Source organism: Macaca fascicularis, chromosome 12, assembly GCF_037993035.2.
Source record: "Macaca fascicularis isolate 582-1 chromosome 12, T2T-MFA8v1.1".
In the NCBI taxonomy this organism is placed as follows: domain Eukaryota; kingdom Metazoa; phylum Chordata; class Mammalia; order Primates; family Cercopithecidae; genus Macaca; species Macaca fascicularis.
The window spans coordinates 129313305-129334396 of record NC_088386.1 but is presented as its reverse complement, the minus strand read 5'-3'; the positions used below and the strand labels follow the sequence as shown (position 1 = coordinate 129334396).

The 21092-nt window shown below is 45.7% G+C and overlaps 1 protein-coding gene and 1 long non-coding RNA gene across 32 annotated transcripts in view; both read right to left on the bottom strand.

Moving 5' to 3' along the window:
* The window catches only part of DGKD (diacylglycerol kinase delta), a 119797-nt gene that overhangs the window by 84411 nt on the left and 14294 nt on the right, over positions 1-21092 (bottom strand). For 28 of the 31 annotated variants that reach the window (XR_012421577.1, XR_012421579.1, XR_012421587.1 and 25 more), the window contains exon 2: positions 1276-1386. Coding sequence is in view for 16 of the 31 variants with exons in the window: in XM_065526269.2 (XP_065382341.1) it covers positions 1276-1386 (111 nt within the window). In the remaining 15 variants the exon portion in view is untranslated. Of the gene's footprint in view, positions 1-1275; positions 1387-1458; positions 1490-21092 lie in introns of those variants that run through there. The other 3 variants (XM_045367928.3, XM_074010537.1, XM_074010543.1) reach the window with 1 other exon arrangement.
* Positions 14233-14983, bottom strand: LOC141408238 (uncharacterized). The gene is made up of 2 exons (XR_012421589.1): positions 14865-14983; positions 14233-14456 (listed from the first exon to the last, which is right to left on the bottom strand). It is a non-coding gene; the product is annotated as an uncharacterized lncRNA (long non-coding RNA).

Here is a 21092-nt window from a genome sequence, read left to right as displayed (position 1 = left end):
TCCCCCTCCCCTCGCCCCCAGAACTAACTGTAAAAGGTGTTTTCTCGTGTTTTTTTTTTTTTTTTTAAGTGAGGGAAGTGGTCAGAACCCTTTCTAAAAAAGCTGCTTTGTTCCATTTCAAATTTTAATGCAGTAACTTTCTAGGGATATGTCTCAAAATGTAAATGATTCAGATCCCAGATTTCTTAAATACCAAAATATTAGTACTGACACCAATACTGATATAAAAATACAGGTATTCGGAATCCCAGCCAACACACTGGTGTCTGAATGTCTAACACCACATCCGCTTAAACATGGCAGTAATCTGTGACTTTCACTGGCTGCTCCTCCTCCAGCAGCACCCACCTGGTGCTTCTAGTTTTAAATCTACCTACAATAGGGCAACAGAAAGAAGGTTAATTGCTAGAAAGCCTAAAAATAAAGAATTTCCCATTTCTGTTCACACATCAAAAAGCTCAGCTCCTTCTACTTTGGCCGGGCACAGTGGCTCATGCCTATAATCCCAGCACCTTGGGAGGCCAAGGCAGGAGGATCACTTGAGGTCAGGAGTTCAAGACCAGGCTGGGCAATGTGGTGAAACCCCATCTCTAGGCCAGGCATGGGTGGCTCACGCCTGTAATCACAGCACTTTGGGAGGCCAAGGCAGGCAGATCATTTGAGGTCAGGAGTTTGAGACCAGCTTGACCTACATAGTGAAACCCCATCTCTACTAAAATACAAAATATAAGCTAGGCGTGGTTGCAGGTGCCTATAATCCCAGCTACTCGAGAGGCTGAGTCAGGAGAATTGCTTGAACCCAGGAGGCGGAGGGTGCAGTGAGCCAAGATCTCGACACTGCACTCCAGCCTGGATAACAGAGCAAGACTCCCCCTCTAAAAAAAACAAAAAATAAAAAAAAAGTTCAATATACTTAAAGAATAAAGAATTATTTAATAATAATAAGATAAAATTCATAACCCTGTGATTCCCCCCAACCTTTCTGAAACAAAGATATCCAACTTTAATGTGGCTGTTTCTGTGACCCTTTTTTTCCTTTTCCCCATTACTGATGACATTAAAGAAAAGGAAAATGAATAGAAATTAATTTTGCTAAGAAATAAAACATACCTTGAGACAAGTAAAACCTGACAGTGTGGAGTGTTACAAAACTCACTGGCAATAACAGATCTGAAAATTGAAGCTTTTCCCACACAAGGACTCAGCACCCCCAATTCCTCCCCCGGGACAGCTCCTGTGATGTCCTCATGCGTGTTTTCCTGCATGGGGCCTCACCTTTGCCGTTTTGGCATAGTAAAGCGTTCGCCCTCGAAGCTTAAAGTATCTCCTTTTTGATCGCTGGAAGGAATTGTTCTGTTTGGTCAGCATCCCCTCTTTGATGATGGTCTGAAAGTACAGAAACATATTCATAAACTTGAGTTTTCAAGGTGCCCTTTCACTCTTCCGGCTGAAACGCACCCTGTTGTGGCTGAAACATATTCATGTCTCCAAAAGAAAATATTTCTCACACTCTCAACAGACCTTGACCTATGCACAGGCCCAGCATGCTGCCGGGGGGATGGGGGTTGCACCAATCCTTTCCTCTATGGGGCAATGTGTGCCTGTGTGGGTGGGGGTGTCAGAGGCCCAGGGTGTGCCCTGGATGCACTGGCAACATGAAGAAAGGACACTGAGGCTCACAGGGCCATAGTACGCAGCAGCTGGGAAGACACTGGGACATGGGGCCAGTGCATTCTCCAACTTCAACATTTGGTATTTTTCAGCTATTCTTGGCCCTGTCTCTGTGTTCTCTGGCCCCCTGCCATTTCTCAGGATGCTGCTGCCAAAGCTGTCTACGTCAGTGGCTCTGGGGCTCAGAAGCTCCAGGCCTGCACCCTCAGGCCAACCCACCACTCACAGGCTGGGTGTGTGCATCTGCACACACCATGAGAGGGAAGTGCCTCGGCCACAGACACTAAAACTCCTCTCAACCCGAAAATCTGATGAGTTCACCCCATAACACAAGATGTTCTCTTATAAGAATCCAGAAATTGACTCTACAGTCCACTCACCTTGGCTCAATTAAAGCCAAGAATGAAGGGGGCACTACTTATCCCGGAGCTGCTCCCCCGCCTTACACGGCCCATGCCACCAAAACATCAAATGCGTAAGGAACTACTTGGTCATGAGACTTTCTGACGTACTTGGAGCCATTAACACAGTCAGAAAGAATAAACGACATGCATGAAGACAAGAACCTGGCTCTCAGCGTTTGCACACTATGTTACATCCCACCTCACAGAAATGCCCAGTCCACAAGGGCCTCAGCATGGAAACGGAGGGAGGCTTCCTAAAAATTCTGTTCAAAGACAAGCACACTGGTTCAGAGAAGCTTTTGCTTAATTACATAATCCCATATAGCTCTGCACTTTACGTCAATGTTTTAAACAGCGTGTGCACAAAGTTCTTAAGTATCCACAAACGCTGAAAACTCCCTAACATAAAACCAGCAAGAGCAAGACACAGGAGGCTCCTGTCCCCCACTTGTGCCAGAATGCAAGCACGGAACACTGCACTGCCCGATCCGTCTACCGGCCGTTCACAACAGGAGAGAGCGGAACAGGGAAGGCTGCAGAAAGCCCCCACCCCGACACCCCATCAACATGTGGACGGACACCAGGACCACGCCCGGACAGCATAGCACAGGCCAATGCACAGTGCCTAGGGGTCTCCTCCTTATCCTGCAACAAGCCATCCTCACTGTGCCCTTCCTGGGTTGGGGGAAACTGGCTGCACTCACGACCACTTCCAAGAGCTTCTTGCTCACCAGCACATGCCAATCATGGCAAACTCTGCTTTCGGCACTGGCCCGGTGGCACGACAGCAGCCCTTTCCAACTCTAGAGGATCGGCGCAGGGGAGAGCTGCTGAAGAATCTACTGACTCATTCTTGGCTTATACATTCACCTCACACTTCTGAAAAAGGCACCCACCCTTTCCCCAGTAATTAAAGAGTGCCAGGAAGGAAAAAGAGAGGAGCCCAACATTATCCAACGATCAAGCATCCTGATGAAGCTTGTTTGCCAGAAGTGACCTTCCCATCCCCACCCGCTCCCCTAGAGACAGCAGGGATCCCCAGCATACAGCTAGCATCTGAGGTCCCGTCCAAAACAGAACAAGGGTGATCCAAGGCAGACAGAAAGTCCCACCCCCTGATTCTGGGAGCGAGGATACAAACCAGTCTTCACTGTGAAGGACTGGGAAATGGTATTTGTTTCCAAACATCCTTTTCAGATCCAAGTACACATGGATGACACTCATTTCAAATACATCTGCACAGAGCAATGCCATCCACAGTAGCCTAAAACATACATCACGAGACCCTTTCTCTGTTGACCTCAAAGGCCTCACTGTGAGGACATCTCTCCTGGCCCCCCATTCCTCTTCCTTACCTCTGCGTGGAAAGCAATCACTTCCATCTCTTCCCTAAATGGGCAAAAAAAAAAGACAAAACCAACAAGCCAAAACCCAGAAAAGTTATAATAAGTTATCTTTAAAGGACAGATGCTAGAGTATTTTTTCTTGCATCTCCTGCTACACATCTCATACATAAAAGAAAAGCAAAATTAAAACACAACTCACTGCACCACCACTCTTACACACACACACACACACACGCACGCACATGCACAATCTTTCTGAGGGCGGATGAGAGTCTGCGATCTTGGGCTGCCCAAGGAGAGCTGTTGCTTTATTTATAGAACAAGAGTGCTCAGAAAAAGACTGGTGGGTTTCAGCGGAAAAGGCTGGGGAAGAGATAAAGACCATGATTTCTTTGAAGCCTTCTCAGAAACTGCATTTCTTCTCCTGATTCGCTGCTTGTGAGTACTATAGATATGCTGCAGAATATTTTTAAACATTTAGTCAAAAGCAATGAACCAAAAGTGGTCAAGAAAATAACACCCCAAAATAATGTGCTGTATTTTGCACGTGGCAGCTGTGAAAGGCACCCACAGGAAATGCTGCTCGGCTGACAAGGCCTCTCCTTGCCCCCTAGAGCAGAGTCAGGAGTGAAAGGGCCAGGCCCTTGCACAGTTCGCTCAGGCCATGCCGGGCCACCAGGCTCTTACAGTCACTTTGTTGGGTTCTATGCACAAACAAAAGGGCCGACTGTCGTTCGAGCCATCTAGGATACCCTTATTCCAATCAGAGACAAATTTGCAACACACACTGCACCAAGAAAACTCTCAAGCTCCAGTCAGAGAGAGAGCAGCAGGTGGAAAGTGAACAAGCGCCCACCAGCAAACACAGGTGAGACACCAATCCCAGTGCTGGGCTCTCCAGAGGAAGCTGGCGAGAGCACTGGGCCTGAGCTGCAGTGTGGTCCACGGCCACCCACTGACCCGACAGACATACGCCCAGCCCACAGGTCCAAGACTACCACGTGCAGCTGTTTGCGGGGAAGCGCAAGTCTCCAGTGGTCCTTGCTGAAGAGTAAGACACCTCTGAGAATGCCCTTGAAAAGGGCTTCAAACCAGGGGACAGAGAAAGTCCAGAACAGACTCTGTCTGAAAGGGATCAGCAGGCCCAGTCACCGGGTGAGGTTGACCCCTCTCCGACACATGCCCACGTCTCCAGATGCTGGTCACCGCACTGGGCTCTGAGGGCTGCATGGGCAGGAGCTCAGACCAGAGGAGGGCAGACGTATACACACCGGAGTGCTCTGGGATGTGGGGCACAGGGCAGTGAGCAATGTCCCATAAGAGAGACTGCCTGAACAACAGGTACCTGAGCAGGCCAGGGAGGAGGGGCTGGGCAAGCAGAGGCCCGCAGCTGCTCCTTGGGGCTAGAGACAGAGCCCGGTGGTGGCTCAGAAATACACTCACTCTGGAAAGCTGACTGTGGCCACAGTGTGGGAAAGAAGAGGGGGTGAAACGTGGAGGCTGGCAGAACACTTCAGAAACTTGCATAAGGGGGGAGTTGGTGACAAGAGTCTGGGGTGGCAGGGGAGAGATGGACACAGGCACGGGAATGTTCAGAAAGATGTGACAATTGACCGAGGTGAAGGGGAGGAGACAGGACCGAAATCCTGGACATCTCTGAAGAGTGTGGCTCAGTGGGGGGACGTCAGTTTCATTCTGGACGTGCTGAGTCTGTGGGCCTCGAGGACATCAGGGGAGTTCAGTGTGAGGCGACAGCCAGCACTGCAGGTCTGTGATGTAGGAGAAGGTTTAACACAGGAGATGCCTTGCCAAGGGCCCCAAAGGAGAAAGCATGGAGTGCATGGAGGCCCAGGGAAATGGGAACCCTGGGACACCAACATCGAGAAAGGAAAGCCAGAAAGGAGAACGAGAAGAAAGTGGGCAGAAGTACAGGAGAGGAGACAGCACATCGAGAAGATCGCATCAGTGATGTCCAATGTAGCAGCGAGGTCATAAATGAGAACTGAAGCTAGGATAAAGGAAGCAGCCACCAGGGGGTCACCGAGGACATGCCAGAGCGGACATGGTGGCTTGATGGGGTCGAAGCCAGATAAAATCACCCTGAGTGTGACCGGGACAAGAGAAAGCAAAGATGACAGGTTTTTTTCAACTTACAACTTTCTTTTTATGAACATGGAATCCATACTGTACATACTGTTGTTTGACCTTGCTACTTTTTCTGTCATGTATATTATTACCATATAGCTGCATCAGCAAATGCATTTTTGTTGGCTACCGAGTATCTCATCATTCACCTGCTTCCCACTGCCAGAAGATTTAGAGTGCTTCCTGCTCCCTCAATGCTATCATCAGAATTTCAGCGGACATTCCCGTAAGTAAATATCTGCTTATGTCCTCAACTATCCTTAGAGCAAATTCAGAGAAGTGGAATGTGGGAACCAAAGAGCGCCCAGAAACAGACCCTTGCAGATTTGGAAGCTTGATGTATAAAACAGGTGGCACTGCAAACCGGGGTTTGGAGGGAGGGGGATTTCAGCAAAGGGGCTGAGATGTCAGGTTACCCAAGAACACCAATGCGTGAGCTCCTGGTAGACTCTGGGTGTGCTAGAGCAAAAGGCAGAAGAACTTCAAAACTTCCAGCAGACGAAAGAGAATTTCCAATGACTTTGGAATTGGGAAGAGTTTCTTAAATATAATAGAAAAAAATATTAGATATAAGCTATGACTGCTAAACTCAACTATATTACAATTGAGAATTTCTGCTCATCAAAGACACCTCAAAAAGAGATAAAAGAAAAGCCACGGTGGGAAAAATATGTACACTACTGCTGACAGCCAGTCAGTAACCAGAATATAGCAGAAACTCCCACAGAACGGGCTGGGCGCGGTGGCTCATGACTGTAATTCCAGCACTTTGGGAGGCCAAGGCAGGTGGATCACCTGAGGTCAGGAGTTCGAGACCAGCCTGGCCAATATAGTGAAACCCCATCTCTACGAAAAATACAAAAATCAGCTGGGCATGGAGGCAGATACCTGTAATCCCAGCTACTTGGGAGGCTGAGACAGGAGAATCGCTTGAACCCAGCAGACGGAAGTTACAGTGGGCCAAGATCATGCCATTGCACTCTTGCCTGGGTGACAAGAGTGAAATTCCCTCTCAAAAAAGAAGAAAAAAGAAACTCCCACAGAAAAAGAAAAACCACCAAAAAGAAAACCAATAGAAAGTGTGAACTGGCATTTACCAGAAGAGTAAGTTAAATGGAGACTAAACCCCAAAGAATGCTTAACCCTGGGGGATGCCACAGAAGAGCACCTTGGCAATCAGCCGTGCAGGCGGGTCCGCGTGTACACAGCCCATGACTGTGTTTCTCAACTTACATGTATACTCTGTGTATCATTCTACATATAAAACGGTAAAGGGAAAAATACAGTTAATCAATATGAGGACAGAAGTAAAATCTCAGACTATTAGCGTTAATGTCTCGAGCATGTAAGGAGTGAGGATTTCCACATTTACACAGTAAAAGACAAACAAATGAAAAACAGCTGCCACATGGGGTGAAGAAAATGGAGGGGGCCAACCAAGAGACACGTGTCCAGAGGCTGAGGGCAGCAAGCCACAGCCTGCCCAAAGTGACCTGGACAGAGGGGCTGCAGGCAGACAGCTGGGAAACTGGGGAGGGGAACAAAAAAAAACAATAGGAGAAAGGAATAAAAATTAGCCAAATGTCCACTTCAGCCATCTATCTGTCCTTTAGACCTTCCCAGTCCTTCAACAACAACAAAAAAGCAGGTAAAACAGAAACCTGACTATGGTTAATTAAGCAACATCACCCAAATTCACAAAGTCCCCAAAAGTGGAAATACTAGCATAAAACATTAACATACAAATGTTTCAGTGGAAAGTAGCTGGTAAAACTTACTTCTATCAATTTGCGCATCACTTTGTTTGTTTGTTTTCTGAGACGGAGTCTTGCTCTGTTGCCCAGTCTGGAGTGCAGTAGCACGGTCTCGGCTCACTGCAACCTCCACCTCCCAGGTTCAAGTGATTCTCCTGCCTCAGCCTACCGAGTAGCTGGGACTACAGGCGCGCACTACACGCCCAGCTAATTTTTTGTATTTTTAGTAGAGATGGGGTTTCACTATGTTGGCCAGGCTGGTCTCGAACTCCTGACCTCAGGTAATCCACCCACCTCAGCCTCCCAAAGTGCTGGGATTACAGGCGTGAGCCACCGCACCTGGCCCAATTTGCATATAACTTTAAATTTTCATGCGTTATTTTTATATTTACTTGTCTTCTTAACAGAACAAACATTTCTGGTCTATGAGACAGAAACTAACATTCCAGTTAACTAATAAGAAAACTGGTAAACAGAGAGACTAAGTAACTTGCCCGGTTGAACAACTAATGACAGGTCACAAAAGAAATCCCAGGCCTCTCCAATTCTAACTCAAAGCTTCGTCTGTGGTTTGCAATTTATAAGCACCATGATTCACAAATAGGAAGCAATCAGAAAATAATTTGTTCACAAAACATAAGGCATGCAAAACATATTCAAAAACCTCCAGATTATCTCCAACACTTCACACATACCACATCCACTACCCGAGTAGGAGCCATTTTCATCTTTTAATCCTCACATCAATTTTGAAAGTGGTGGTAATATCCCCACTTTACAAGGAAACTGAGGGCCAGAGGATTAAGTAATTCACCCAAGGCCATTTGGCTAATGAATGTCACACCTAGAATTCAAACCCAGAGCCCAGACAATACTTGTTGGCAAAATAAAACTTCAGCATAAAAGTCTGATTTAAATCAATTAAGCAAAGGTAAATTCCTGTATCTACTCAAAACACTACCCACAGATTCATCCTCATTCAGGAACTACCTGCAACTTACCCACCACCTATCTACCTATAACCTGATCTTACTGCATCCTGGCAGAAGTTGAGGGAATGCCCAAGGCGGCAATGGAATGTGTGCCACATCGGCATCTTCATGACACCAACGGCCAGCAGGAGAGAGCACACCAGGCAACCACGGCACTGCAGAATCGCGCTCAGCTCTGCAGAGCCAGACTCCGAGTCTGGTGCTAACTCTGACAGAAAGGAACCCAACATAGGTTTTCTGAAGACTCCAAAACACCAACCCATGGAAAAAGGACATCATCCTTCCCTTACCCATCAAGAGAATCCAACTTCCCCACTGCCACTACCCTTGTTTTCAATGCACTGCCACCAAGATTAAAACTGACCATGTCCCAAAGTTCCTATGCCAAAGCTTCTACTGACAGGAGGAGTGACACCTCATTCCTGCCCCCACTACTGTGAGCAAGGACCAAACCAAAAAAGCCAAAAAGTGGCAACAATGTGTACACCCAAACACCCAAGAGAGAGCTGCTCCAGATGTGCCCTTCATTTGGAGTTCACACTCACTTTTCCTAAACCCAGGACACTTCTCTTACTGTGGTATGGCCAACACTGTTAACACCTACACACACATACACAGACATCCTCACTGCTCACAGGACCTTGCTTCTGAGTTGGGGGTGGTGGGCGGGGGGGCCTTTCATCATAGGGCTAATCCCCATTACCCCAGTACCAGTCAAGGAGACCTAAGCAGTTCTGTTGGGGGTGGGGAGGTAGGTGAGTACTCAGCTGGTATATGGGAACACGTGTAGCCGCAGTACCACCTTTGCTTTGAATGAACACACAACATCTAGTGCTGTAGCAAGCATGTTGAGGCTCCAAGGTAGCCAGTGTGGGTCCTGATGACATCAACCTGCAGCCAAATGCATTCCTGGCTGATGACGAGGGGTTGGCTGAGTTCACTCCCGCTCTGTCAGCATCACTGCTACTCAAACCTAGTCTTGTATGCTGGCGTCCCCACGGGCCAGGCCTCCACACTGAAACGTACCTCATCTCACTGTTCACTGACCCCACATTTCCTCTTTAGTTAATATTAATAGCATCATCAAATCTAAAAGAAGTAGCAGGCGCTCAACTCTTTTCCTCCTTCACTCCCCATTTCTAACTGGCTACCTAGGATCATTGATTGTATTTGTTAAAATAATGGAAGATTCCACGGTGAAACCCCGTTTCTACTAAAAAATACAAAAAAACTAGCCAGGTGAGGTGGCAGGCGCCTGTAGTCCCAGCTACTCGGGAGGCTGAGGCAGGAGAATGGCATAAACCCGGGAGGCGGAGCTTGCAGTGAGCGGAGATCCGGCCACTACACTCCAGCCTGGGCGACAGAGAGAGACCCTGTCTCAAAAAAAATAAATAAATAAATAAAATAATGGAAGATTCTGCCCCTCCTCTTCAGCCCCGCCTACCTCAGGCTTAAGTTGTTCTGCCTCTTGTCTCAGGCTCAGTGTGTCTCAAAGTGTGGCCCAGACCACCACATCAGAATCCCTGGAACGTTTGTTAAAAATGCAGGCTATAGCTGGCCTGAAGGCAGTGAGCTATCTCAAATGAGGGTTCACAACCAGCTACAGACTGAACTCCTTGCTCTATTCTCTACCCCGTTCTCACTACTTCACTGAACTAGTTTTAAAAAAAGTACAGGTTATTAAAATAATAATATAGAAATAAAATAAAATAAAGAAAGAAAAAGCAAATTACTGCCCCACGCCCAACCTCCTGAGCCTTGGAAATATGAATTTTTGCCAAGAGCCCAGGTGGCTCCTAAGCAGACCAAGTTTGTTCTCTGTGCATCCTTCCTCCAACCTGCTGCCACAATTCTCTCTCTCAACGGGAGGATCTCACCCCAACTGCCAATTACAATTACCTGACAAGCTTTGAGAAACAGTGACCACCGGCCCCACCCAACCAGTGATGAGCATCAGTGTTGGAGGGGCAGGGAGCCACCGTGTTAGAAGCTCCCAGGTGACTGGAAGAAGAATACGGTCTCAGAGCCAGGGCCCACTCCCACACCTCTCCTCACTTTCCATGGCATCTAGGAAGGCTTCGCGGGCCCACAGGGCTCCTCCCAATCTGAAAGGCTCCTCTCTCACCCCTCCCAGAACCACCTGACCCAAACACAACTGACTCCGTTATTTCCCCACTCTTTTGAATATAATCTTTCCTCTGCCTGGAAATCCTCAGCTCCTCTTCTACTGACTAAGCTTTGAGACCTAAGTCAAATGCCACCACCTTCAGGAAGTCTTCCCAGACTCCCCCCAGGCAGAACTAGCCGTCATCACTTTGCAAGTACATGAACATCCATTATGAGGCTGTCTCCCTCCCCAGACCAACAGTCCCTCGGGTTTAGTGGGTTTATTTATCTTAATTAATTAATTAATTATCTTAATTAAGCCACCACACCAGGCTAGAAAGTTTTACAAAATACCACAAAGGGCTAATATCCTTAATCTTTAAAGAACTTAAAAAAATTGAGGCCAGTGCCTCAGGAAGTATTGTTTTTGTTTTGAAACAGGTTCTCACACTGTCAACCAGGCTGGACTACAGTGGCTCAATCACAGCTCACTGCAGCCTTGACCTCTTGGGCTCAAGTGATCCTCCTATCTCAGCCTCCCAAGTAGCTAGGACTACAGGTACACTTGTTTTGTTTTGTTTTGCTTTGTAGAGACAGGGTCTCGCTATGTTGCTCAGGCAATCCGCAGGCCTTGGCCTCCCTTATTGCAGGCATAAGCCACCACACCAGGCCAGGAGGTTTTACAAAATACCACAAAGGACTAATATCCCTAATCTTTAAAGAACTTAAAAAAATTGAGAACAGACTAACAACCTGGTAGAAAAAGGGACAAAAAATATGAACAAACATTTGACAGAAAAAAAACTGCAAAAGGCCCTGAAATGAAGGAAAAGATGCTCAACTTAGCTCAGAAGAGAAAAACAAAACTAAGTGACAATACTATTTGCACCATCAAACTGACAAGAAACAAACAAGGCTGGGCACAGTAGCTCACGCCTGTAACCCCAGAACTTTGGGAGGCTGAGGCGGGAGGATAGTTTGAGCCCAGGAGTTTGAGACCAGCCTAGGCAACACAGTGAGACCCCATCTCTACAATTTTTTTTTTTTTTTTGAGATGGAGTCGCACTCTGTCGCCCAGGCTGGAGTGCAGTGGCACGATCTCGGCTCACTGCAACCTCCGCCTCCCTGGTTCAAGCAATTCTCCTGTCTCAGCCTCCTGAGTAGCTGGGACTATAAGCACAAGCCACCACGCCCAGCTAATTTTTGTATTTTAGTAGAGATGGGGTTTCACCATGTTGCCCAGGCTGGTCTCCTAAGCTCAGGCAATCCGCCCACCTAGGCTTCCCAAAGTGCTAGGATTACAGGTGTGAGCCACCACACCCGGCCTCAAATTAAAAAAAAAAAAAAAAACGATCTGGGCATGGTGGTGCACACCTGTGGTCCAAGCTACTTGCAAAGCTGAGGTGAGAGGATCACCTGAGACCAGGAGTTCAAGGCTAGCCTGAGCAACATAGAGAACCCACCTCTACAAAAAATAATATTATTTAAAAATTAGTGCACCTACAGTTCCAGCTACTTGAGAGGCTGAGGTGGGAGGATCACCTGAGCCCAAGATGTAGAGGTTGCTGCGGTGAGCTGTGATCACACCACTGCACTCCAGCTTGGGCGACAGAGCAAGACCCTATCTCAAAACAAATTAAAAAAACAAACAAACAAAGAGGCAACACATTCTGCTTCTATGGCAATGGGGAGCTGGGCACTTGACACGACTGCAAAATGGGATGGCCCTGAAGACAAACACTTGGCAAAATCCAGAGCGGTTATTCATGCGTTTACTCTTTTGATCTAGCAAGCCCACTCCTAGGAATCTATCCCAAAAGACACCTTGGCAAAATAGAAAACAAAGTTTGTACAAGGCTATGTGCTACAAACTATTATAGTAGAACACTGAAAATAACCCGAATGCCCACCAACAGGCTAGTGGTCGAAAAACTACAGTACATTCCAACTCTGCAGTACCACATATCTATACGAGGATTGTGGAAGATATCTTTATATGTTATGGAACGGTCTCCAAATCAGAGTAAGTAAAAAGAGAACTGTGCAGAACATGCATAGAACATACTATTAAGAGGCCAGGTGCAGTGGCTCACGCCTGTAATCCCAGCACTTTGGGAGGCCAAAGCTGGTGGATTACCTGAGGTTAGGAGGTGGAGACCAGCCTGGCCAATATGGTGAAACCCCATCTCTACTAAAAATACAAAAAATTAGCCGGACGTGGTGGTACACGCCTGTAATCCCACCTACTCGGGAGGCTGAAACAGGAGAATCATCTGAACCTGGGAGGTGGAAGTTGAAGTGAGCCGAGATCGTGCCATTGCACTCCAGCCTGGGAGACAAGAGCAAAACTCCATCTCCAAAAAAAAAAAAAAAATGGAACATGCTATTAGTATCTTTGTGTAAAAAGGAGGACATTGTGTGTGTGTGAAGAAGATAAACTTAAAGTTTTTTTCAAAAAGAAACAATTTAACCAAAATAACAATTAAAATGGTTAAGTGGTTACCTCTAGGGAAAGGGAACAGGGTAGACGAGACAGGGAAGGCACACATATGATTTTAAAAGGACTTCCAGGGCAGGGGCTGCACCCGTAGCAGTACCCAGGAAGATGAGCTCTGACTTGCTCCAGGCTCAGGTGTAAGCACTTTCCAGAGATTACCCATTTTATCCATACAATGACCGTCTAAGGGAGGCCCAGGAAATGTTCCCATTTCACAGAATCATGGGCAAGGAGAAGAAAGAATCAGTATTTATGGAGTGCCTATTGTGTGCCAGGAGCTTATGTAAAATCTGTATTTAATTTGCCCCATACAATAGTTATGGCCCCATTTTACTAATGAAGAAATTGGGGTCCAGAGAGGACACAGATATCTACAGTGAAGTGACAGATGTGGGCTTCAGACTCAGACCTGTCTGATTTCAACTCTCTCCATGCTTAGACAGCAAATGAAAAACATTTTTTTATGTTTGGGGAAGATTTACTTTTCATTATTTTTGTCTGTACAAGTTCAGACTAAATTAAAGCCATAACCAATCACCCTACTTTTTCTGAAAGTGAATTTATGCACAAACCCATCTGCACTACACACCAAAGGCACAAACCTTAACCACCAGCAGCAGGAGCGACATCCCAAAATACACCATGCTATCTGTGGTTCATTAAGGTAGGAAAGATTCAGCTTCTGTGAAACCGACAGAACAAAATCCATCTCCCTATCGAGCTGTGGAATGAAATCACTCTGTTTCAATAAATGTTTATTGAACACTTGAGTGCTGAGTGCCGCTTGGAATACTACAATGAAAGGGACTCGACCCTTGACCTTTCAGGAAACTGCTCCAGCAGAAGGATACTTGACATAGTAGGAAGAACAGAATAATTCGCTTTAAAATGCCCAGGAAAAAAAGTAGGGGTGGGAGAAGGGGGTGGAAACAGATGAAACAAGAAAGACACAAGGCTGATGTAATTAATTCAACGGTCTCTACTTCTGCGTCTGTTTGGAAATTTCCACAAATTGTTTTTGAGTGTCATAAGAGGGGTGCAGACAGGGCGCTTTGGAAACCTGGAAGTCAGTGAAACATACCAGAGGCCTGAAGCTGGTGCTGCCTGGGCCAGAGGCAGCCTCCCCAGCTTCCTGACCTATGGATCTCACAAGCACCTGAGAACAACGCGGCAGTGCTGCCACTATCAGCATTCAACCTCCTCTCCCCTGGCACGTGCTCAACCAGCTGCTTCCTCACCTGTTTTCTGACATTTGGTGGAAATAAAGTCCTGTGTTAAACGGACCAACTCATGGCAGACTTGTTTGTTGGAGGTTACTTTTTATTTACTTGAGACCACCCAGAGCCCAACCACTGCTAACACCTACTATTCACATTCCGAGATAACATCCTTCCCATCTGTTTTCTTTTTTTTTCTTTTTCCTTTTTTGAGACAGAGATTCGTTCTGTTGCCCAGGCTGGAGTGCGGTGGCACAGTCTGGGCTCACTGCAACCTCTACCTCCCAGGTTCAAGTGATTCTCTTGCCTCAGCCTCCCAAGTAGCTGGGACTACAGGCGTGCGCCATCACACACGGCTAATTTTTGTTATTTTTAGTACAGACAGGATTTTACCTTGTTGGCCAGGCTGGTCTCGAACTCCTGACATCAGGTGATCCGTCCGACTTGGGCACCCAAAGTGCTGGGATTACAGGCGTAGCCACCACACCCAGCTCCGTCTGTTTTCAAGTGTGTAAATAAAACAGAAAAGTGGGGCTGGGCATGGTATCTCACACCTGTAATCTCAGCACTTTGGGAGGACGAGGCAGGCAGATCACTTGAGCCCGGGAATCCAAGACCAGCCTGGGCAACAGAGCATAGTAAAGTATCCCTCTGCTTTTATAGAGACTCCATCTCTATAAAAACTTTAAAAATTGGCTGGGTATGGTGGCATATGCCTGTAGTCCTAGCTACTAGGGAAAGTGGGGCAGAAAAGTTGCTTGAACCCAGGAATTTAGGCTCCAGTGACCTATGACTGAACCACTGCACTGCAGCCTGGATGACAGAACAAGAGTGTGCCTCTCTAAAAAAAAAAAAAAAAAAAAAAAAAAAAAAAACACGTAAAAATAAAATTGCCAGGTGCTATGGCTCACACCTGTAATCTCAGCACTTTGGGAGAAAGAGGTGGGCAAATCACTTGTGCCCAGGAGTTCAAGACCAGCCTGGGCAACACGGTGAGATGCCATCTCTACAAAAAATTTAAAAATTAGTTGGGCATGGTGGCACACACATGTAGTCCCAGCCTCTGGGGAGGCCAAGACAGGAAAATCACCTGAGCCCAAGAGTCCAAGGCTGCAGTGAGCAATGATGGCACCACTGCACTCCAGCCTGGGTGACAGGGCGAGACCCTGTGTCAAGGCCAGGTGCAGTGGCTCACGCCTGTAATCCCAGCACTTTGGGAGTCTAAGGCGGGTGGAACACTTGAGGTCAGGAGTTCGTAACCAGCCTGGTCAACATGGTGAAATCCCGTCTCTGCTAAAAATACAAAAACTAGCCAGGTGTCGTGGCAGAGACCTGTAATCCCAGCTACTCAGGAGGCTGAGGCAGGAGAATTGCTTGAACCCGGGAGGCGGAGGTTGCAGTGAGCCGAGATCACACCACTGCACTCCAGCCTGGGTGACAGAGCTGGAAAATAAACAGAAAAAACCCTGTGTCAAAAAAAAATTAAACTAAAAAACATAAAGGGGAGTTATATGATATACGAATTATTTAATAACTTGCTTTTCCAAACAACAATATGCTGCAACTAGATCTACTTTTGCTTTGTGTTATTCCTTTATATGCTATTTTTTATTTATTCAAATGTTTAGGGATGCTAATATCATTATGAACATATCTAAAGAACGGATAATGTTGCACGCATCAAACAGTTTATATTTCAAGCTAAAATACATCCTATTTATATCAAGACCTTGAGCTCGCCGCTTTGGTAAGTGTAGATTTAATTTCAACACAGGAGTTTAAAGTTTAAACAAAGGGGAACATAATTAAGTTGTTCCATATAATGTACCCATTTATTAGGATATTATGAAACTTAAATCCTGTATTTTCACAAGCATGACCTTTTGTATATTTGACTCCTGAAATTCAATCTGTTTTGATCCAACAGTACTGTTTCAGTTGTTTTAGGACATTCCAGATAAGGCTGAGGGCAGCCACTTCTCCATCCTGAATCATCACCACATCGTGACACAGCCCCTCTTACCATTAGGAGTCTTCCACTGAAGGGAAGCATGTTATGCCTTTTTGTTTCCTTTGGTATAAAATAATACATGCTCATTTTAGAATCTGCAGGCAAGCAGATGTAAACATAAAAATAATGCAAATCCCACCACCTAACCCGACGTGCAATATCATGAGAAACTTCCTCCGTGTTATTTCCTATTCCACCTTATTCCCAGTGTTTTACACACTGCTGAAACGCATTCTGTAAACACAGCTTTGCCTCTTTATTTCTCCAACATCACACAGTACCGTCCCTGTTGCTGCCCTCCTCAATTACCTGGCTGGCGGCTTCAGGGACGGAGAGCCTCGCACACGGCCACTTTCCGGCTTTGTGACCTGGTGCAGCCGCCATGAAGTTGTGAAGGTGAAGTGGCATAGCACGCGCACAGAGCACAGCACGGGACTCGCCCACAGTACCCATTTTATCAGCTATTATCATTAACTCACTGAGTCATTACACTGGAGTGTTCTGGTGGAGTTTGTCCCAAGCTGGACTTGGACACTGGGGTGGTTTGCAACTTTTTATATTTAATGGTACAATAAACATGTTGTTCATGAGCTTCATATTTAAGATTATTTTCTCAGGATAGAGTCCTAGTGTTAGAATTCTGGACCAAGAGTCTCTCGGAGTTATTCACTCACTCACTAAGTCACTTTCCCAAATGGTTATACCCATTTCTGCTGCCAGAGGACAAAGAAGCTGCAGTTAACTACCAAGGAGTTTCTATAAACAGCAAAATTCCCACTTATTCAAAACACTAGTCAGATATAAAAACACAGACAATGTGACTATTGGACAATAAAAATACACTTTGGCATTAGACTCACGCCTCATTTGTCAGATCGCCCTTAAATGTAAGAAAAAAATAAAAACTAAAAAAAATAGACTCATGCCTCAATTCTTGACAAACCTGGTTCTGCTTGCCCTCCTGAAGTACATAGAAATGTTCAGCAACCACACAGAGAGAAAGGAGATAGAGAACAACTTCTCAGACTTCCTTTCTGCCCAGCCTCTGAGTACTATAGTGTCCATTTTTATCAGAGTTCAAATACAGAGAATGTCAAATGAGACTGGATTTAATGAGATGAGTGTTATTTCAAGTTTACCAAACTATAAAAAGAACTGAATCAAGTCCATATTCTCAAATCTAAAACGTAGAAGAGGCTGGGCGCCGTAGCTCACGCCTGTAATCCTAGCACTTTGGGAGGCTGAGGCGGGCGGATTGCTTGAGCCCAGGAATTCGAGGACAGCCTAGGCAACAGAGCAAGAACCCATCTCTACAAAAAAATACAAAAATTACCTAGGTGTGGTGGTGCATGCCTATGGTCCCACCTACTCAGGAGGCTGAGTGGGAGGATCACTTGAGCTCGGGACGTAGAGGCTGCAGTGAGCAGAGATCATACCATTGCACTCCTGCCTGGGTGACAGTGAGACCCTGTCTCAAAAAAATAAAACAAAACAAAATAAAATGTAGACGAGTTCCATGGCAGTAAAAATTCTGAAATGCAGATACTTCCTTTTAAACCCTTTAAATATGTAAATGTCTCATAACCATCCATAAGAATAATTCTATTAAGAATCACTTTATGAACTCCATTGAGATTACCAAGTACTCCTGAGAAGCTCTGTGGCTGTTTTTCAATACTGCAGGGCTGTTTGCACAGCTGGGGAGGCAGACTCCAGCTGGAGAGCACTCCTCTTCAACAGATGGTGCTGGAGCAACTGCACATCCACACAGGAAGAATGAAGTTGGAACCTGACCTCACACCACACACAAAAAATAACTCAAAATGGATCAAAGACTAAATATATTAATAATAGCTGAAACTACAAAACTCGTGAAAGAACACAGGTATAAATCTTGACTCTGGATTAGGCGATGGTTTCTTAAGTATAACACCAAAAGCACAAGCAACAAAAGAAAAAAATCGGACTTCATCAAAATTCAAAACTTTTGTGCCTCAAAGGACACTATCAAGAGAGTGAAAACACAACTCACAGAGAAAATATTTGCAAATCATGTATCTAATCAGGGTCTAGTACTCAAAATATATTAAAAAAAACTCTTACAATTCAACAACAAGAAGACAACCCGATTGGAAAATGGGCAACGGATCTGAATAGATATTTCTTCAAAAAATATATACAAATGGTCAACAAACACATGAAAAGATGCTCAACACTGTTAGTCACTGAGGAACCGATTAATAATACAATATTCTTACATTATTAAATATTATAACGTTATATTACAATAAGCGGAAAGTAACAAGTGTTGGCAAGTGTGGAAACATGGGAACTCTCCTACACTGCTGGAGGAAACTTACAATGGTGCAGCCATTGTGGAAAACGGTTTGGCAGCTCCTCAACAAGATAAACACAGAATTATCCAGCAATTTAACTCACATGTATGTACCCAAAAGAAATGAAAACAGGTCAGCTGGGTGCAGTGGCTCACACCTGTAATCTCAGCACTCTGGGAGGCCGACGCAAGAAGACCACTTGAGCCCGTGTTCAAGACCAACCTGCACAACATAGTAAGACCTCTTCTCTACAAAAAAATCTAAAAATTGGCCAGGCATGGTGGCACACATCTGTAGTCACAGCTACTTGGGAAGCTGAGGTGGGAGGACTGCTTGAGCCCAAGATGTGGAGGCTGCAGTGAGCCATGACTGCACCACTGCACTCCAGCCTGGGTTGCAGAGACCCTGTCTCAAAAATTAAATAAATAAATAAATAAATAAATAAATGAAAACAGGCATTTAAATAATAATTTGTACATGAATGTTCATAGCAGCTCTATTCACAATAGTCAAAAGGTAGAAGCAACCCAAATATCTGTCAACCGATGAATGAGCAAACAAAATGTGGTGCATTCACAGAACATAGTATTATTCACTCAAAAACAGAAAGGAAGTTCTGAAAAGTACAACATAAATAAGCCTTGAAAACACAGTGCTCAGTGGCCAGGCACGGTGGCTCATGCATGTAATCCCGGCACTTTGGGAGGCCAGGGCGCTCAGATCACTCGAGGTCAGGAATTGGAAGACCAGGCTGGCCACAACATGGTGGAACCCCCTCTGTACTAAAAATACAAAAATTAGCCAGGCATGGTGGAGCGCACCTGTAACCCCAGCCACTCGGGAGGCTGAGGTGAGAGGATCACTTGAACCTGGGAGGCAGAGATTGCAGTAAGCTGACGTTGAGCCACTGCACTCCAACCTGAGTGAAAGAGCAAGACTCTATCTAAAAAGTAAATAAATAATAAATGAAATACCCAGAATAGGCAAATCCATGGAGATGGAAAGCAGATTAGTGCTTGTCAGGGGCTGGGAGGAGGGGGAAATGAGGAGTGACTCACGATGGAGAAGGGATTTCCATGTAGGGGATACAAAAGTTCCCAAACTTAATGGCACTTAACTGTACCTGTTAAAATGGCTAAAATAGCAGGTTTAAAAGAAAAAGAAAGAGTGTCCCTCTTCCATCATTCTCTAAGGACAAAGCACCATTCATCGGGGGATGAGAGTCCAGTCTTTCCTGCAGGGGAGAGGGAGGCAGACACCCTTCACCCTCAGACACAGAAGAGCAGAGCCAGCAGAGTGGGCAGCAGGTCATCAACAAACACCCACTACTCAGGAACACACATGGAGACGGAGAATGGGGCCACTGCACAGGAATTCAAGGTGAGGTGAGAGCCCGTCCAGAGCAGCAGAGACACAGCCTGGGCCCGTGGCCGATCAACCCATGGCCAGCCCCAGACTGTGCCCAGCAAACAGCAATTCGAACCCACAGCCTGGCAAACACCATTCAAGGAACACTAAATCTAAACAGAAAGGGGGAGTGGGGAGGCTGATGGAAAAACATGCCAGAAAGTACATGCACAAACCTGAAATGAATGATTGCAGAAAATGGAAGACCATTTTAGAAAAGATGCGACTCTTGTCATTAGTAAGATGCAGGAAGACACGCCCTTTATTTAAAAAGTTAAAATTAAAATGTTTTTAAAGGACAGGGAGCACCAAAATGAGAACAGGATTAAATTAAAAGACAACAAGCTAAGATGTTGACCAAGATTTAAAAAAAACTGAAAACAATCAAGCTATGGAAAAATTAAAATCCAACTGGAAGGAGTCAAAGGGAAAAATGTACATTACAGAAAATGTCATAGGTGGCAAAAAGACAAAACTGAGAGGCTCCCAGAATGCTGATGGATACAGTGGCAAGGGAAAAATACCGAGATGGACAGAGTGGTAAGGAGACAGATGGTCTAAACCACAGATAAGAACCTTCCCCCAAAAAATAAAATAAATGGAGATGCAATATGAGAGGCAGAGACAAAAGCCTTTCTCACAGAAAGCTACCCAACTCATTTGATGAGGCTGGGACAACCTTAAACCTAAGCCAATCCAAAAAAGGAAAACAAAGACCTGCCAGCTTGAAATCGTGAAACTCCTAGGCACTCTCCTCCCAGGACTGGCAGGAAATGGGCAGCAATGCACGCCGTGGGCTGGCCGCCGCGGCCGCAGGACACACACTGTCCCTTCTACCTGAAACTCCAGCTCCAGGACTCCATCCAGAAGACACAAACAGATCGCAACATAGCAAGCAAGCCTTCAAAGACCAAAGAGCCAGATGAAGGTGTGTTGCTAGGAAAATTAGGATAATTTGAGCATCAAAAAGAATGACTGTAACTGACTGTAAAACACTGAATAAAAATTGCCATGAATCCATATAGTGATACTCGGGGTGGGTGTGGGGGTTTAGGGTTGCGGGGAGAGAAACATTTGCCTCTACTGGGGATGACTATTTACCAAATCCTTACCTTGAACACTGGTAAATATACAGAAAGAATCCAGCAATTGCCCTCCCTTTTTTGGAGGAACTGTGGCCTTTAACCCAGTTGAAGTGAGAAAATA